The 18,463-nt window shown below is 39.8% G+C and overlaps 1 protein-coding gene and 1 pseudogene across 24 annotated transcripts in view; one reads left to right on the top strand and one right to left on the bottom strand.

Moving 5' to 3' along the window:
- The window catches only part of CDK19 (cyclin dependent kinase 19), a 205,404-nt gene that overhangs the window by 98,469 nt on the left and 88,472 nt on the right, over positions 1-18,463 (top strand). For 2 of the 24 annotated variants that reach the window (XM_063812627.1, XM_054686898.1), the window contains one exon: positions 6,957-7,186. The exons of the other annotated variants lie outside the window; for them this stretch is intronic. In XM_063812627.1, the coding sequence (XP_063668697.1) occupies positions 7,025-7,186 (162 nt within the window). In that variant the 5' untranslated portion in view covers positions 6,957-7,024. The remainder of the gene's footprint in view (positions 1-6,956; positions 7,187-18,463) is intronic. 24 annotated transcript variants of the gene reach the window in all.
- Positions 16,834-17,171, bottom strand: LOC107975242 (small ribosomal subunit protein uS10-like; annotated as a pseudogene).

Below are 18,463 nucleotides of genomic sequence, written 5' to 3'. Positions count from 1 at the left end.
GAGCCAAGATCGTGCCCTTGCATTCCAGCCTGGGCAACAAGAGCAAAACTCCACCTGAAAACAAAACAAAACAAAAAAACAAAGGCACTAATCTCATTCATGAGGATGCCACCCTCTGAACTTAATCACCCCCGAAAGGCCCCACTTCTTAATAAAACCATAGTAACCAGGAATTTTCCTTTTTGACTTTTCACATGTACCGTTTAAAATGTGTTTAATGAGGGAAATAAAGAAAATGAGACAGTCTTGAAAAGATGAGTCATAATGGAATTAGAGACCTTTGAAACATGGAGAATTTATTTCTCTATCTCATGAGATTTCTGGAGCGTTAGTATAAATGTATACACTACAAATGTATGTACTACCTGTCAGTTGAAATATATAATATGTCCACAGCTCTAAGGGCTCATTGACTGATTGTCTGCTTTATTCCATAAAAAGATTTAAAGTGGTATTTTGAGATATATATATCAAAATATATCAATGTATATACAGGGGCCCAAGTATATCATTCATAAGGGATATATACATATGTATCTATATATGTGATATATAGATATATATCATATAAGCACTCCTGTATAAAAAAATAAAGCAAGCCACAAAACTCATACGTTCTATTTATTCATTTATTTATTATTTATTTTTGAGAGAGAGTCTTGCTCTGTTGCCCAGGCTGAAGTGCAGTGGCATGATCTCAGCCCCAACCTGTGCCTCCCGGGTTCCAGTGATTCTCCTGCCTCAGCCTCCAGAGTAGCTGGGACTACAGGCACATGCCACCATGCCCGGCTAATTTTTGTATTTTTAGTAGAGACGAGGTTTCACTGTGTTGGCCAGGGTGGTCTCGAACTCCTGACCTCGTGATCCGTCCACCTCGGCCTCCCAAAGTGCTGGGATTGTAGGCATGAGCCACTGCACCCTGCCACATTCTATTTATTAAAAGTGTCAATCACTGGACCACTGGATCACTGGACCAATATATATATTTATCGATATATCGATATACAGAGAAGAATATATAGAGAGTAGAGACAGACGTAGATCTCTTTCTCTCTCTTTGTTCTCTATGTATCTATATCTATATATCCCTTATGAAATTACCTGAGCACTGTTTCATGTTTAACTTGAGGAATTTTTCAAAGCCTGGGACTATTCTAGGCATGTTCAGATAATGTTTGAATATTCTAGAAAGATTATTTAATACTTCTATAATCTTTCTATAGAAAGATTCTTTGCCATGATCTAAGACAGTGGTTTTCAAAGTGTGGTTCCCGAGTCCTCAGCACCAGCATCACCTGGGATCATACAGTGTGTACTGTTCCTAAGTCATTTGTTAGGTTTTTTTTTTCTTTGTTACGATTTTTCAATTAAAGTTTGATAAAATATTTGAACTCATAGGTGGTCCAGTGATTAATACTTTTAATAAATAGAAAGTATGAGTTTTGTGGCTTGCTTTTTTTTATATATAGGAATGCTTATTAATTCTGCAGTGTAATATCATGCTACATACTCTAATAAAAATTATGTATGTGTTTGCATATTTATGTTTTCCTTATACTTGAGCATCCTTCATTTTTAAAAGAACATTTTTTAAAGTTAAATGTTAGATATGGAATTAAAGAAATATGTTATATCTTTAAATTAATTATCTTATTTTAAAAATAATCTGCCTACCCTAAGCTCAGAAGAGAAATTATAATATTAGTTATGTGATTCCTCTTAATGAGCCTCATGGATTTAAAACATAATTAGCATTGTTACACTTCCTTCCAGACAGAAAATGCATGCTTTGTTAGTAAATGTAGTATGCTTTTGTTCATGAAGAATGCCATTAAGTAGTGCCATACTATTTTAGGGTGCTTATAAAAGAAGGATGTTCTGTTGTTTTCTGTTACTTAAATCATATAAAAATGTTTTGAAATGCAAACTGCTTGATGTTTTAGGATTCAGAGACTTTGATGATCATTTACAAAAAGTTTCTGCCGAAGATGGCAGGGTGTGATGGCTCACGCCTGTAATCCCAGCACTTTGGGAGGCCGAGGCAGGTGGATCATGTGAGGTCCACGAGTTTGAGACCAGCCTGACCAACATGGCAAAACCCCATCCCTACTAAAAATACAAAAGTTAGCCAGGTGTGTGGCGCACGCCTGTATCTCAAGTACTCGGGGGACTGAGGCAGGAGAATCGCTTGAAGCTGGGAGGCAGAGGTTGCAGTGGGCCAAGATGCCCCGCAGCACTACAGCCTGGGCAACAGAGCGACTAGTCTCAAAAAAAAAAGTTTCTGCCAAAGAACTGAATACACAAAATGAATGACAGAGTAGTTAGTACCATTGTAAAGACATTAAAGACTCATTTTCTGTCTGATTCTTAAGTATTTAAACAAAGCCCCATATAGCGCCTTAAATATAGGAGTGTTCAGAAAATGTTGGTTTAGTTTAAATGACCAAGTTATTTTTGACCCTATTAGTCTATTAGCATAATGTTGTCTTTTTCACTTAATGATTAAGCTACTTTTAGGTATATTAGGTATCATGAGCTGGTCCTCAGTGTCCTAGAGAGCATTATAAGATGTAAATTCAGAGGAGGGTGAGGAAATGTTAAACGTTAGCAAAATGTGGCTAAAACCAGTCTGCAGACTTGAAGAATTCAAGAAAAGGTGATTGCCTAATAGATTTAAAAATGAATATTCACAAAAAAGAAACCCCATTAAAAACCGGGCAAGGGACTTGAAAAGACATTTTTCGGCCCGGCATGGTGGCTCACGCCTGTAATTCCAGCACTTTGGGAGGCCGAGGCAGGCAGACAACCTAAGGTCAGGAGTTCAAGACCAGCCTGGACAACATGGTGAAATCCCGTTTCTACTAAAAATACAGAAATTAGCCGGGCGTGGTGGCGCATGCCTGTAATCCCAGCTACTTGGGAGGCTGAGGCAGGAGAATTGCTTGCACCTGAGAGGCAGAGGTTGCAGTGAGCCGAGGTTGTGCCACTGTGCTCTAGCCTGGGCGACAGAGTGAGACTCCATCTCAAAAAATTAAAAAAAAAAAAAAAGAAAAGACATTTTTCCAAAGAAGATATATGAATCACCTTTAAGCACATGAAAAGATGCTCACCACAAGATACTACTTCACACCCATTAGAATGGTAATAATAATAACAAAAGGGAAATAACAACTATTGGTGAGGATTTAGAGACATTGGACCCCTCACCCATTGCTGTTGGGAATGTAAAATGGTACAGCCACTATAGAAAACATTTTGGTGGTTCCTCAAAAAGTTACCATATGACCCAGCAGTTCCACTTCTAGGTGTATACCCAAGAGAATTGAAAACAGATGTTGAAACAAAAACTTGTGTGTGAATGTTTATAGCAGCATTATTCACAATAACAAAAAATTAGAAATAACTGTCGTATCCATCAGCTGATGAATGGATAAACAAAATGTGCTATATCCATATAAGGGAATATTATTCAGCCATACTGGCCACACATGGATGAACCTTGAGAACATTATGTGAAGTGAAACAACCCAGACACCAAGAGCTATATATTGTATAGTTTCATTTATATGAAATGTCCAGAGTAAGCAAATCCATAGACATAGCAGATTATTGGTTGCCAGGGGCTGGGATGAAGGGAGAATGGGGAGTTGTTGCTTAATGGATATGCTGTTTCTTTTTGGGGGTGATAAAAATGTTCTGGAATTATATAATTGTGATTCTTACACAACGTTGGGAATATACTGGAAGTCACTGAATTCCATACTTTAAAATGGTGAAGTTTATGTTATGTGAAATTTTACCTCAGTAAAAAGAAAGAATACTCAGTAAGGTTTTCTTTAAGACAAATTTTTTTAAGTTTAAAACATTTTAAAATTTTTTGTAGAGATTGGGGTCTTGCCATGTTGCCCAGGATGGTCTTGAACTCCTACCCTCAAGCAGTCCTCCTGTCTCAACCTCCCAAATGCTAGGATTACAGGCCTGAGTGCCCAGCCTATAATTCTTTTCTTAGTAAAATATTACCAAAGTAAAAAATTTAAAACTAAAGGGAATTTTATTTCAATATTGTTGTTTTGTGCTTAGAAAAATTACAAAACGTTATGTTTGGTGAAAATATATAGAAATCAGCCCGGGCAACATAGTAGACCCCATCTCTACAAAAAATGAAAATATTAGCTGGGTGTGGTAGTAGTCCTAGCTACTCAGGAGGCTGAGACAAGAGGATCACTTGAGCCCAGGAATTTTTTTTTTTTTTTTTTTTTGAGACAAGAGGATCACTTGAGCCCAGGATTTTTTTTTTTTTTTTTTTTTTTTTTGAGACAGAGTCTCTCTCTGTCACCCAGGCTGGAGTGCAGTGGCGCGATCTCAGCTCCCTGCAAGCTCCGCCTCCCGGGTTCACGCCATTGTCCTGCCTCAGCCTCAACAGGCATGCAACATCATACCCAGCTAGGAGTTTTGCTAGTTACAAACAACCCTAGGATAAATTACCACAAGGTAGTCTCATGCAGGGTATTTTATTGTGCCTAGTATGTTGCTTTTTTTTTTTTTTTTTGAGATGGGATCTCACTCTGTCATCAGGCTGGAGTGCAGTGGCATGATCTTGGCTCACCGCAACCTCCAACTCCCTGGTTCAATCGAGTCTCCTGTGTCAGCCTCCCAAGTAGCTGGGATTACAGGCACGCACCACCACGCCCAGCTAATTTTTGTATTTTTAGTAGAGACGGGGTTTCACCATGTTGGCCAATCTCCTGACCTCATGATCTGCCTGCCTCAGCCTCCCAAAGTGCTGGGATTACAGGTGTGAGCCACCACACCCGGCCATATGTTGCTTTTTAACTGTGATGAACAGTATGTCTCAAACTGTTTACACTTTCCCTGCCATCTTATTCTGAATCTACTTAACTTCTTACCGTTAGTTTCATACATGCCTTTCTGACCTGAAACTTTATTCTGTTCTATTGGCACTAATTTTTGACTCCCTTTAGCTAACCTACTCCTTTAATGACATGGTTTCTAGCCACTGTGGATAAATATCCTGTTTATCCTGCTTCGCCACACTCCTGCTGGCTTCCCTAGATCTTTTTACGTTTCAGCATCTCTGCATCCTCTGCCTTAGCAAGGAAACCTGGGCGGCAAGAACCCCAAAGACAAGAGTGAAGTGGGATGGGGAATGAGAATGAGATCTAATAAGGCAAAGGCCCAGACTTCTTTTGTGAAATCCACTAGAAGAGAAATTGTCCATAGCAGTTAGTATTATAGTTCCATAGAAGTCTGCTTTTTCTAAAGATCAAACATTATTTAATGCTGATTCAGTATCTTTATCTAGTAAATTGATGTTTCTATCCAACGTAGAACATATAGACTATCTTGAGGGTGGTGTTTCTTTCCCAAATTATGTTCCATAGAGTATTAGTACCTGGAAATGCGAAAAGAAGCTCTGCTTTGGAAGAGAGGAGAAGATTCTGTGCTCAAATATATTTAGCAAAGTTTGCTTACCTGTTCTTGGAGGCCCATAACACCTTAGCCTGTTAAGTGCTGTATTACTTACTCAGTCAAGAAACCTGTTGGAGTCAGCATTTCCCAAACTTATTTGAACTCAGAACTTTTGTTACAGGAGGAGTAGCCTGTCTGTTAATGGCCTACATAACATCATTTGGGGAGACACTGTCCTAGAGCATTGTAAATTTGTGTCACTGCAGTTAAAAAAGTAGCCAATCTTACTAGCTAGTACCAAAAACTACCTGAAGTTCATTGTAATTTATTTATTTATTTTTTGAGACGGAGTCTCGCAGTGTCACCCAGGCTGGAGTGCAGTGGCGCAACCTCTGCTCACTACAACCCCCGTCCCCCAGCCTGGGTTCAGGCAATTCTCCTGCCTCAGCCTCCCAAGTAGCTAGGACTGCAGGCACCCGCCACCACGCCCGGTTAATTTTTGTATTTTTAGTAGAGACAGGGTTTTGCCATGTTGGCCAGGCTGGTCTCAAACTCCTGACCTCAGGTGATCCACCTGCCTTGGCCTCCCAAAGTGCTGGAATTGCAGGCGTGAGCCACTGTGCCCAACCCATTGTAATCTATTTACTATTCATGTTATATATTAGTTCATATATAAATTCTCCATCAAGGTAGACCTGATATTTTCCTTTTACTTACAAGTGTCATATTGTTGTCTTCCAGTGATTTTTTTTTTCTTTTTGCTACACAAAAATATTTCTTGAGGTTTGAATAAAGCACTAGGACATTCCTGGTTTTAATTGATACGTAAATTTGTTTACCTCTTTTAAAACTGTTGTATGTAAGAGTACATTTGTTGATCCTGGTATAAAATGTGAGACTTAAATAATTCAAATACCCTTTTGAAATCCAAATAATGTCTTCATTTACTAAGGATATTGTCAAGCCAAGCTCTTCTTTAAGAAAGTAATTAGCTTTAAATGTTGAAGGTATAATTAATAAATAAGCACAATTTATTTCTTTGTTAACCCCTCTCTACAGAAAATAGCTGACATTCAGTGTCTAGCCATTCTTAACAAAGAAATATGTAGACTTTAATATTTTATATCACAATATATTCCTAAGAAACCTATTGTAGGTATCATTCCTCTTTTCATTAGGTTTTATTAGTGTAGGATTTTGGCTTTTTCATGTACTTGAATTTTTTTTCTCCATAAAATAACTCATTTATTACATTGCTTTTCTTGCTTTTGAGAACTTTATAGTTTTTAATGGATGTCTCTAATATTCATAACTGATTGTAAGCTCTTATTATAGACGATATGAGATTAGATCAGTTGCGGCTAACCCCTCTGCCCTTTTTGTTGTTTTTTACATGCAATAGATGAATCTAATGCAGAAATGAAGTCTGTAGCCTTGTAGATTAGATTCCCCTTGTGTCTTCTACGGGAGGGAGGATATGGTCTGAATGTTTGTGTCCCTCCAAAATTCATATGTTGATATCTTAGTCTTCAAGGTGATGATATTAGGAGGTGAAGCCTTTGGGAGATGATTAAGTCACTACAGCTCCACACTCATGAATGAGATTGGTGCCGTTATAAACAGGACCACAGAAAGACCCTTTCCCATTCCACCATGTGAGGTTACAGTGAGAAGATGGCAGTCTCTGAGGAAGTGGCCCTTACCAGACAGCAAATCTCCTGGTGCCTTGATCTTGGACTTCCTGATCTACAGAAATGTGAGAAATAAATTTCTCTTGTTTATAAGCTAACCCTTCTATGGTAATTTGCCATAGCAGCCCAAACAGACTGAGACAAAGGGTATTATTATATTTCCATTTAGGCTTGCTATGTCTTTTGACTGATGAGCCCAGGTTCTTTCATAGTTGTTTCTATGTGTTTGGCTCCTGATCCTTTAGACAAGTCAGCCAATTCTGGCAGTGATAGAACATAATGGTTTCAGAGCCTCTCCCACATAAGACAAAAATGACTCCCCAGTGAGTTGCTGAAGAGCCAGAACAGATCTTCTCTCACATGAGTCTTGACACTTTGACAAAGCATGAAGTGAAGGCTCATATAACAAAACTGTGTTTGGTTGAGTTGGCTTCAAGATTAGTTTGTTATAAATGACTACTTTTCTATTGCTTTTACTTTTTCTAGTCATGAGCCGCCTTTGTTCTTAAATGGTGTTTAGTACTTTGCATTGTTATGTGTGATCTACCAGTTATATACCATACTTTCAATTCTGTATATATTTTATTGACTGAAAAGAGGGAGTTTGAGTATGAAATTATAATTGATACTATAGTCTTTTTTGTGATGATAAATTTCTAAAGTCAAACCTATTTATTAGCTTGGGAAAATGATACATAGTGATATTCAGATGTGTCACTAATACATAGATGATTTGTGTATAAGAAGTTTTATTTTAATTTTATTAGGTTAGATTCTACCCTTGTATATATATTTTGATGGTGTGTAAACATTTCAAGAATACTACAGCTTCTTAAAGTAGGGTTTCTAGCATTATTGTGAATTAGAATTACATTAGAATTTCTATTTTTTAGTCTTTGTTCATTCTGTAATTACATGTGGGTTGTTATTTATTATCTTGCAAATGTAAATGGAAAATACATTTTTCCTTTCTACCTCAAAGAAATTGCATTTCCATGACTAAAGATCCTGTAGAAAGTCTATTTGCTATTTACATAATAAATTTGTAACAGTTTGCTATTTCTTGCTTATTACATTGTGACCCTTAACTAAGGCAAACCTTTCTTTTTTTTTTTTTAATTATACTTTAAGTTCTGGAGTACATGTGTAGAATGTGCAGGTTTGTTACATAGGTATACATGTGCCATGGTGGTTTGCTGCACCCATCAACTCGTTATCTACATTAGGTATTTCTCCTAATGCCATCCCTCCCCCAGCCCTCCACCCCTCGATAGGTGTTATTTCTGAGGCTTCTATTCTGTTCCATTCATCTGTATATCACACTCTGTTGAACAGGAGTGATGAGAGAGGGCATCTTTGCCTTGTGCCGGTTTTCAAAGGGAATGCTTCCAGTTTTCAGTATGATATTGGCTGTGGGTTTTTTATAAATAGCTCTTATTATTTTGAGATACCATCAATACCTATTATTTTGAGGTTCCATCAATACCTAGTTTATTGAGGTTTTTAGTATGAAGGCCTTTTCTGCATCTATTGAGATAATAATGTGGTTTTTGTCATTGGTTCTGTTTATGTGATAGATTATATTTATTGATTTGCGTATGTTGAACCAGCCTTGCATCCCAAGGATGAAGCCGACTTGATCATGGTAGATAAGCTTTGGATAAGCTTTTTGATGTGCTGCTGGATTCGGTTAGGCAAACCTTTTCTAGGTGCTTATTTCTTAAGCAGATTTCAAATGGAAAAGTAAAGAGAGCCAGTTGAGATATCAAGTTGTTATTTAAAACCATTTGAAATGCCTATAAGCTTTAAAAGCTTTTACTTCTTAGTACAAGGTGGTGAGTCATCTTTCACCCTCTTACCAGTTTTTTGTTGAAACACCCAAATGATAGAATGCAGAAGAATTTACATCACCCTTGCAAAATTAAAAAAAGTTTTCACTCACAGTGTCATGTTGAAGAGCTTTGGTACAAAACAGTAAAGTAAGAGTAGAGGGAAGTTACACATCAGCCTGCCCATTGTTAGCCAGCACACTTGAGGGAAACTTGCTTAGAGGTTGGTCGGAGAGCCTGCCCTTCCATACAAACCTAGTAACATATGCAGGCTGGGAGCTGGGGCTGGAAACAAGAGTAGGAACAATGATGTCTGCAGGTAAAATCTCTATTCTCCTAGCCTAGGTGGAGCTATAGGGGGAGGGAACCAGCTCTCCAGTGCACATCCTATGTGCTGCAGCTGCAGGGTTAGCAGAAATCACTGTGGAGGGTGGCCTTCAGGAGTAGGATAGAGAGGGGTCCAATATCAGGCTGAAGTGGGAGGCCATGCCCCAAGATTCAACAGTGATCTGCATGGTCTGGAACAGTGTGGACCAGCACCGTTGAATAGAACTCTTGGCAATGAGGAAAGTATCTGTACTGTCCAATGTGGTAGTCACTAGTCACAAGGGCTTTTGAACACTTGAAATGTAGCTAGAAACTGAATCAGTACCAAAAGCCTGAAAAGAGCGCTTTCCTCTTTTGGGTATTTTTATCTTAAGGAGTTAATCATGCAGATTACACACTATTCATTATAGCATTGTTTATAATATTAAAAAACATACTATAATATTAGAGTAACATAAACATACTATTTATTTATTTTTGAGTCATAGTCTCACCCTGTCGCCCAGGCTGGAGTGCAGTGGCATGAACTCGTCTCACTGCAGCCTCTGCCTTCCGGGTTCAAGAGATTCACCTGCCTCAGCCTCCCGAGTAGCTGGGACTACAGGTGCCTGCCACCATGTCCAGCTAATTTTTGTATTTTTAGTAGACATGGGGTTTCACCATGTTGGCCAAGCTGCTCTCAAACTCCTGACCTCAGGTGATTCACCTGCCTCAGCTTCCCAAAGTGTTGGGATTACAGGCATGAGCTGCTGCGCCTGGCTGAAATATACTATTTAAAGCAATTTCATACCCTGGCAGTGGAGTACTATGCAGCTGTTAAAACTGCTGTTGTAGATAGGTATTTGTTGACAGAAAAGTTGTTTACAATATGCTAAGTGAAAAAGGGCTGGTTACAAAACTATGTGGTTAGTGTGTTCCCATTTTTTAGTGAAAATATTATATGTTTGTGTGCATATACAGATAGATGATATGATCTGTATCCTGGTAAAACACATCTTTGGATACAGGTATCCAGGTATCCAAAGATGTGTTTTAATGCCTGTTCTGCCATTTATTGGCTGTGTACTTAGCCTTTCAGCCTTCTCAGTTTTTTTGTTTTGTTTTGTTTGTTTTTGAGACAGAGGCTCCCTCTGTCACTCAGGCTGGAGTGCAGTGGTAAGATCTTGGCTCACTGTAGCCTCTGCCTTCCGGGTTCCAGTGGTTCTCTTGCCTCAACCTCCCAGGTAGCTGAGATTACAGGCATGTGTGACTACACCTGGCTAATTTTTGTATTTTTAGTAGAGATGGGGTTTCACCATCGTCTCTACTAAAAGATTGTCATTGTTTGGCCAGGCTGGTCTCAAACTCCTGACCTCAGGTGATCGGCCCGCCTCAGCCTCCCAAAGTGCTAGGATTACAGGTGTGAGCCACCGTGCCCGGCTGCCTTCTCAGTTTTTTTTTTTTTTTTTTAACTGTAAAAGAGAGATGTAAAAATAATGTCTTCTGGCCAACTGCCATCTTCCACTTTGCCAAATTGACAAAGGGAAAGAGGAGTAGCACTGCTATATTTTCTTTAAAAATATAGCCTTTTAGAAAACGTGGAGTTATTCCTTTGGCCACATACATGTGAATCTACAAGAAAGGTGATATTGTAGACATCAAGGGTATGGGTACTGTTCAAAAATTTCAAACAGGAGTGTCCCACAATGTTACTCTGGCAAAACTGGAAGAGTCTATCAACAGTGTTACCCAGTGGGCCAGGCGCGGTGGCTCACGCTTGTAATCCCAGCACTTTGGGAGGCCGAGGCAGGCGGATCACAAGGTCAGGAGATCAAGACCATCCTGGCTAACATGGTGAAACCCTGTCTCCACTAAAAATAGAAAAATCAGCTGGGCGTGGTGGCAGGCGCCTGTAATCCGAGCTACTTAGGAGGCTGAGGCAGGAGAATGGCATGAACCTGGGAGGCGGAGCTTGCAGTGAGCCGAGATCACACCACTGCACTCCAGCATGGGCGACAGAGCCAGACTCTGTCTCAAAAAAAAAAAACAAAACAAAAAACAGTGTTACCCAGCATGCTGTTGACATTGTTGTAAACAACAGGTTGGCTGGGCATGCACGGTGGCTCACTCCTGTAATCCTAGCACTTCGAGAGGCTGAGGCGGGTGGATCACCTGAGGTCAGGAGTTTGAGAGCAGCCTGGCCAACATGGTGAAACCCCGTCTCTCCTAAAAATACAAAAATTAGCTGGGTGTGGTGGCGGGCGCCTGTAATCCCAGCTACTCGGGAGGCTGACACAGAAGAATCACATCAACCCAGGAGGCAGAGGTTGCAGTGAGCAGAGATCACGCCATTGCACTCCAGCCTGGGCGACAGCAAGACTCCGTCTCAAAAACAAACAAACAAACAAGAAAACAAAACAGGTTAAGGTCCAGATTCTTTTTATTATTTTTATTTTTATTTTTTATTATACTTTAAGTTCTGGGATACATGTGCAGAACGTGCAGGTTTGTTACATAGGTATACATGTGCCATGGTGGTTTGCTGCACCCATCAACCTGTCATCTACATCTGGTATTTCTCCTAATGCTATCCCTGCTCCCTACCCCTGACAAGCTCCAGTGTGTGATGTTCCCTTCCCTGTGGCTATATGTTCTCATTGTTCAACTCCCACTTATGAGTGGGAACATGTGGCATTTGGTTTCTGTTCCTGTGTTAATTTGCTGAGATATTTCTCTTAATACTGAAATTGTTATCTGTTTCCGCTTCTGAGAGGAAGGTAATCTTTCTTGGTTTTCATAACAATATCCTCTCCTGAGAGAAGGATGCTTTGCTTCTGTGAACATACCTTCGGAGTCTGTGTAATCCTGTGCCTTAAATATCTCTTTTTCAGACGCTTATAATGTTTTTATTTTCCAAAAGAGCTCTCTCCTGAATGCCCTTCCCATTTGCATCCTTACAATGCTTCTGGGCAATCTCTTCTCTATGTTTATGACTCCCAAGTTCTTTACCTGCAGTTGAGCACTCTCTCCTGAGCTTCAGATCCAGATAACCAGGATCACTAACTGTATGCCCCATGAACATCTTGAGCTCATCACATCTGATACTAAAATCTACATTTCTGGCCAGGCGCAGTGGCTCACGCCTGTAATCCCAGCACTTACGGAGGCCGAGGCAGGTGGATCACCTGAGGTTGGGAGTTTGAGACCAGCCTGACCAACATGGAGAAACCCCGTCTCTACTAAAAATACAAAATTAGCCGGGCGTGGTGGCGCATGCCTGTAATCCCAGGTATTCGGGAGGCTGAGGCAGGAGAATTGCTTGAACCTGGTAGGCAGAGGCTGCGGTGAGCTGAGATTGTGCCATTGCTCCAGCCTGGGTGACAAGAGTGAAACTCCATCTCCAAAAAAACAAACAAACAAACAAAAAAAAAACTACATTTCTTCACACCTTAAACCTGTAATGCTTTTCCTTATCTCTAAATTGTACCACCATCTTTTTGGTTGCTTGTACCATCCTGGGTCATTTTCCCTCAGCCTATCAATTACTAAATCCTATTCACTCTTTCTTGCCCTCTTTTTATCTAACCCCTCCTTTCTATTTTTATTGCCATTGCCCATGCCAGGTCCTATTCTCCCTCCCTCCATCTCCCTCTCATTGCTTCCAGAATTAGCCTTGGCCTATGATCCCACAGTCCTGGGGCACGTGTAGATTACCTGAATCTATATAGTTGTAGAACACATGCCCTGAACAACTTTTGACTTCTGGGTTATATGAGAACTTAAAAAGATAACTAAAAAGATTTGTTGATATTGACTGCATTCATAACATGGAATGACTTTACACTTTACCAAATAGTTAATATAAGTGTATGTAAAAATAGGTTATGTATAAAAAAGATAAATAATACAAGAGATCATTTGCTGACTTCCAAATGAGTGGTATAGATAATCCCCATAGGGATTTGGAAGAGTGAGAGATCATTAAGAGTAATGGATTTAATGAATGGAAAGGAACAAAGGAAGTAAAAAGCAGACAAGGGTTGGTGGGGAGGAGGGGTGGAGAGTTGGATAAAAGGGAGAAAAAGATAATGTAAGGTAAGTAGTAAAGATACATGACATTGGGGTTCATGAAATTAAAAAAAGATAGGGCTTCCCAGGGCTGCTCTGACTGCAAAATACACAGTAAATGGTTTGGTTGCCGTGTTAATGAAAATAAAGTCTTTTGATTTCATACTCCACTAGTCCTTTAATTTTACTTAATTATTGACTGAACTATGTTCCCAATCCTGGCTAGTCATTTTGGAGTTATCTGTCTTGACCAAACAGGAGATTGGGCAATAGATTGTGTTGTAATCAGAACAAACACATCCTTTGACACCAAAAACAACAACTTAAAATGCATGCCCTGATTATCGTTGTATGTATATTTGAACTATGTGGTCTTCTGTCAATATTCTGGAATTTTCAGATAGCCTAGCATTTTAAAAATTTATTATTTTGGTGACCTCTTCATAGGTAAACACTCTAACTTTAATTTCAATCTTATCTATTCCAAAGACATGAATGTGTATAATTTATAATGTGGGACTATTCTAAATATATGTATATAAGTTCATTTTTAATTTTTATTTTTTAGAAACAGGGTCTTGCTCTGTCAGTGAGGCTAGAGTGCAGTGGTGTGATCATAGCTCACTGCAGCCTTGAACTTCTGGGTTCAAGCAATCCTCCCACTTCAGCCTCCTGAGTTGCTGGGACTACAGGTGCATGCCACCATACCTGGCTAATTTAAAATTTTTTTGTAGAGACAAGGTCTCCCTGTGTTGCCGAGGCTGGTTTTTAATGCCTGGGCTCAAGTAGTCCTCCTTATTTGGCCTGGTAAAGTGCTGGGACTAGATGTGTGAACCACTGTGCCTGGCAGGTTCATTTTTTCAGTTTCATTCAAATCAGTGTATGTTGTATAGCTGTCCTTTTAGAGTTTTGTCTCTGAATTTTCAGAAATTATGTATTTTCTCCATTATCATTTCAATTAATAGTATTTTTTGAAATTGGTCATACTAAGAATTGACATATAAAAACTCCATTTAACATAAAATCATTCTTGGTTTTGAAATATTAATTATAACATAATTAATATATTTCCCTAAGCACCCTATTCAAAGTACTACTAACATAATATCTTAGAGCAGTGGTTTTCAAACTTTGAGTCAGCTTGCCTATTCTTGGTCTGGCTCTTTCTTGCTCATAATCTATGATGTGCACTGGTGTTTTCAATTATTTTCTATTTTAGTCCAGTTCAGGTTATTTCACTTGCCGGGGGTAGGGTGGGGGAAATGCTGGTTTCAACTGAATAGATGGATTTCATGATTCACTAATGGGTCATAAGCTGCAGTTTGAAAAACAATACCTTAGAGTAGACTTTTACAAAAAATAATTTGAAAAATACAGAGCAACATAAAGTAGCAAACCAAATTTGATTCACCAGTTAACTCCTGTTGACATTTCAGAAATAGAAATATATGCATAATAAGAATTCAAACAATATCACAATTGCTATTTGTTATATTAATACAGAAAGATACAAAATGAAACATGTTAAACCTTTGTCTTCTTTAACACCTGGTCATTCTGCACAAAAGTAGCTAGTAAAAATGGCTTCTTATAATGACGTTTTTTGTGCATGTACCACTACATATGTATCTTTTAAAAATACCAAAGAGATAGATATATATATTCTTTTCCATCTTTATCACGTAATATTATGTCTTAGTGATCTTTGCATGTTGACAATACAGATCTTATTTTTTTAACCCCCAAGTCAAAGGTCATTTTTTAAATTTATTTTTATTTTTGGTCAGAGTCTTTCTCTGTCTCCCAGGCTAAAGTGCAGTGATGCGATCATGGCTCACTGCAGCCTCAAACTCCTGGGCCCAAGCAATCTTCCCATTTTAGCCTCTCAAGTTAACTAGGACTGCAGGTACATGCCAACACACTTGGCTAATATTTTTAATTTTAATTTTTTTTTTGGTAGAGCTGGGGTTTTACTATGTTGCCCGGGCTGCAGTGCAGTGGCACAGTCACAACTCTGTAGCCTCAACCACCCAGGCTCAAGCAGTTGTCCAGCCTCAGCCTCCTGAGTAGCTAAGACTACAGGTATGAGCAACCATGCCCAGCTAATTAATTTTTTATATTTTGTAGAGATGAGGTCTCACTATGTTGTCCAGTCTGGTCTCAAAATCCTGGGCTCAAGCAATCCTCCTGCCTTTGCCTCCCAAAGTGCTGGAATTACAGGCATGAGCCACCTGGCCTCTTATTTATTTTTATTTTTATTTTTTTGAGACAGAATCTTGCTCAGTCACCCAGGCTGGAGTATAGTAGAACGATCTCGGCTCACTGCAACCTCCACCTGCCAGGTTCAAGTGATTCTTCTGCCTCAGCCTCCCGAGTAGCTAGGACTACAGGTGTGTGCCACCATGCCTGGCTAATTTTTGTATTTTTAGTAGAGATGAGGTTTCGCTGTGTTAGCCAAGCTGGTCTCGAACTCCTGACCTTGTGATCCACCTGCCCTGGCCTCCCAAAGTGCTGGGATTACAGGCGTGAGCCACCGTGCCTGGCCCATCCACCTGGCCTCTTATTGCATTGTTTTTAATGGCTATATAATATTCCACTGTAGGGATGGACTTTAATTTCTTCAACCAGTTCCTTATTGATGCTGTCTGGATGCTATTAAGCTTTAAAATTTTTCCCAATCTGATCAGTGAAAAATATGTCTCCATTGCTTCAATTTGCATTCTTCAGTTGAGATAGTCATATTGTTAGATAATTTTTGACTATTTTAATTTATATTTATTTTTGTGAAATGTCTGTTCGTATTCTCTGCGCATTGGACTCTGAAGGGTTTTCCATTTTTCTTTTTTTTTTTTTTTTTGAGACAGAGTCTCGCTCTGTTGCCCAGGCTGGAGTGCAGTGGTGCAATCTCGGCTCACTGCAGCCTCTGCTTCCCGGGTTCACGCCATTCTCCTGCCTCAGTTTCCCAAGTAGCTATAGCTACTGGCGCCCGCCACCATGCTTGGCTAATTTTTTTTTTTTTTTTTGTATTTTTAGTAGAGATGGGGTTTCACTGTGTTAGCCAGGATGGTCTCAATCTCCTGACCTCATGATCCGCCCACTTTGGCCTCCCAAAGTGCTGGGATTACAGGCTTGAGCCACCACGCCTGGCTCCATTTTTCTTTTTTTTCTTTTTTAACAACTGGTAATTAATTAATTAATTAATTTTTTTTGAGATGGAGTCTCGCTCTGTCACCCAGGCTAGAGTGCAGTGGCACGATCTCGGCTCACTGCAACCTCCGCCTCTCAGGTTCGAGGAATTCTGCCTCAGCCTCCCGAGTAGCTGGGACTACAGGCGCCTGCCACCACGCCTGGCTAAGTTTTTATTTTTAGTAGAGACGGGGTTTCACCATCTTGGCCAGGCTGGTCTCGAACTCCTGACCTTGTGATCCATCCGCCTTGGCCTCCCAAAGTGCTGGGATTACAGGCATGAGCCACTGCACCCGGCCAATTAATTTATTAAAATAGTTGACTTAAACATCTGCATTGGTGACTTCAGAATCGATTCCTGGCGCAACACTGATGGAAATAATCTGCTTGACAATCTTGGAAGGACTGTGCAAGTCAGTGAGTCACTTTTGGATTCTCATCTGGAAACCATCCCAGTGCCTTAGAACTTTCACCACAAGGAGTTTTTCTTGTAGTGATTTTCAGAGTCTTGGTAGGATACAGACTGGTCCTTTCACTTGAGATTTTTAAACTTTTTGCCTGTGATCAAGTCAGCACACACCTTCTCCAGGGGTTTTATTCTAATTCCATGAACCACCACCCCTGGCTCCACAGCTGTTTTTCTGGTATCTTTAAAGGCCATGGATGTGGCACAGCTTCCTTACTGACCTGTTCCTCAGTGAGAGTGAACAGCATTGAGTCATGAGCGGGAGTGGCAGACCAGAGCTCTCCAGCACCTGTGACCACATCTTTCTCAAAAAAAAAAAGCTGAATTTTATAAGCTCTATAAGCTAGCAGTCCCCAACCTTTTTGGCACCAGGGACTGGTTTTGTGGAGACAATTTTTTCACATACCGGGGTTCGGGGGATGCTTTCTGGATGATTCAAGCACATTACATTTATTATGCACTTTATTTCTATTATTACTACATTGTAACATATAATGAAATAATTATACATCTCACCATAGTGTGTAATCAGTGGGAACCCTGAACTTGTTTTCCTGTAACAAGATGATTCTATCTGGGGGTACTGGGAGACAGTGACAGATCATCAAGCATTAGATTCTCATAAAGAGTGCACAGCCCACATCCCTTGCACGTGCAGTTCATAATGGGGTTCGTGGTCCTATGAGAATCTAATGCTGCTGCTTATCTAGCAGGAGATAGAGCTCAGGTGGTAATGTGAGCAGTGGGGAGCAGCTGTAAATACAGATGAAGCTTCGCTTACTTACCTGCTGCCCACCTCCTGCTGTGTGGCTTGTTCCTAACAGGCCATGAGCCAGTATGGGTCCATGGCCCAGGGGTTAGGGACCCCTGCTGTAAGTCAGCAAATTAGCCGTCTACTTTCTTATGACTTGATGATTTCCAAACATTTTGTTAGCTTTTTGACTTTGTTCAGGATGTATTTTCTGTACAAGATAGTTCTGTAGTCAAATTTATTGACCCTTTTCTTGTGTATTATATTTTTAATATTTTAAAAATTTGAATAGCTTGTGGGGTACAAGTAGTTTTTGGTTACATGGATGAATTATATAGTGGTGAATTTTGAGATTTTTAGTGCACCTCATACCCGAGTAGTGTAGATTATAACCAATATATAGTTCTTTTTTATGTCCTCCCACCCTCCCTTCTTCTGAATCTCCAATATCCATTATAACACTTTGAATACTTTTGTGTATCCATAGCTTAGCTCCCACCATATGGTATTTGGTTTGCCATTCCTGAGTTATTTCACTTAAAATAATGGCCTCCAGCTTCATCCATGCTTTTTTTTTTTTTTGAGACGAAGTCTTACTCTCTTGCCCGAGCTGGAATGAAGTGGCATGATCTTGGCTCACTGCAACCTCCGCCTCCTGTGTTCAAGCAGTTCTCCTGCCTCGGCCTCCCATGTAGCTAGGATTACAGACATGCACCACCACAACCAGCTAATTTTT

This window comes from Pan troglodytes, chromosome 5 (assembly GCF_028858775.2).
Source record: "Pan troglodytes isolate AG18354 chromosome 5, NHGRI_mPanTro3-v2.0_pri, whole genome shotgun sequence".
In the NCBI taxonomy this organism is placed as follows: domain Eukaryota; kingdom Metazoa; phylum Chordata; class Mammalia; order Primates; family Hominidae; genus Pan; species Pan troglodytes.
The sequence above is the reverse complement of the archived record's forward strand: the minus strand, read 5'-3'. Positions and strand labels throughout refer to the sequence as shown.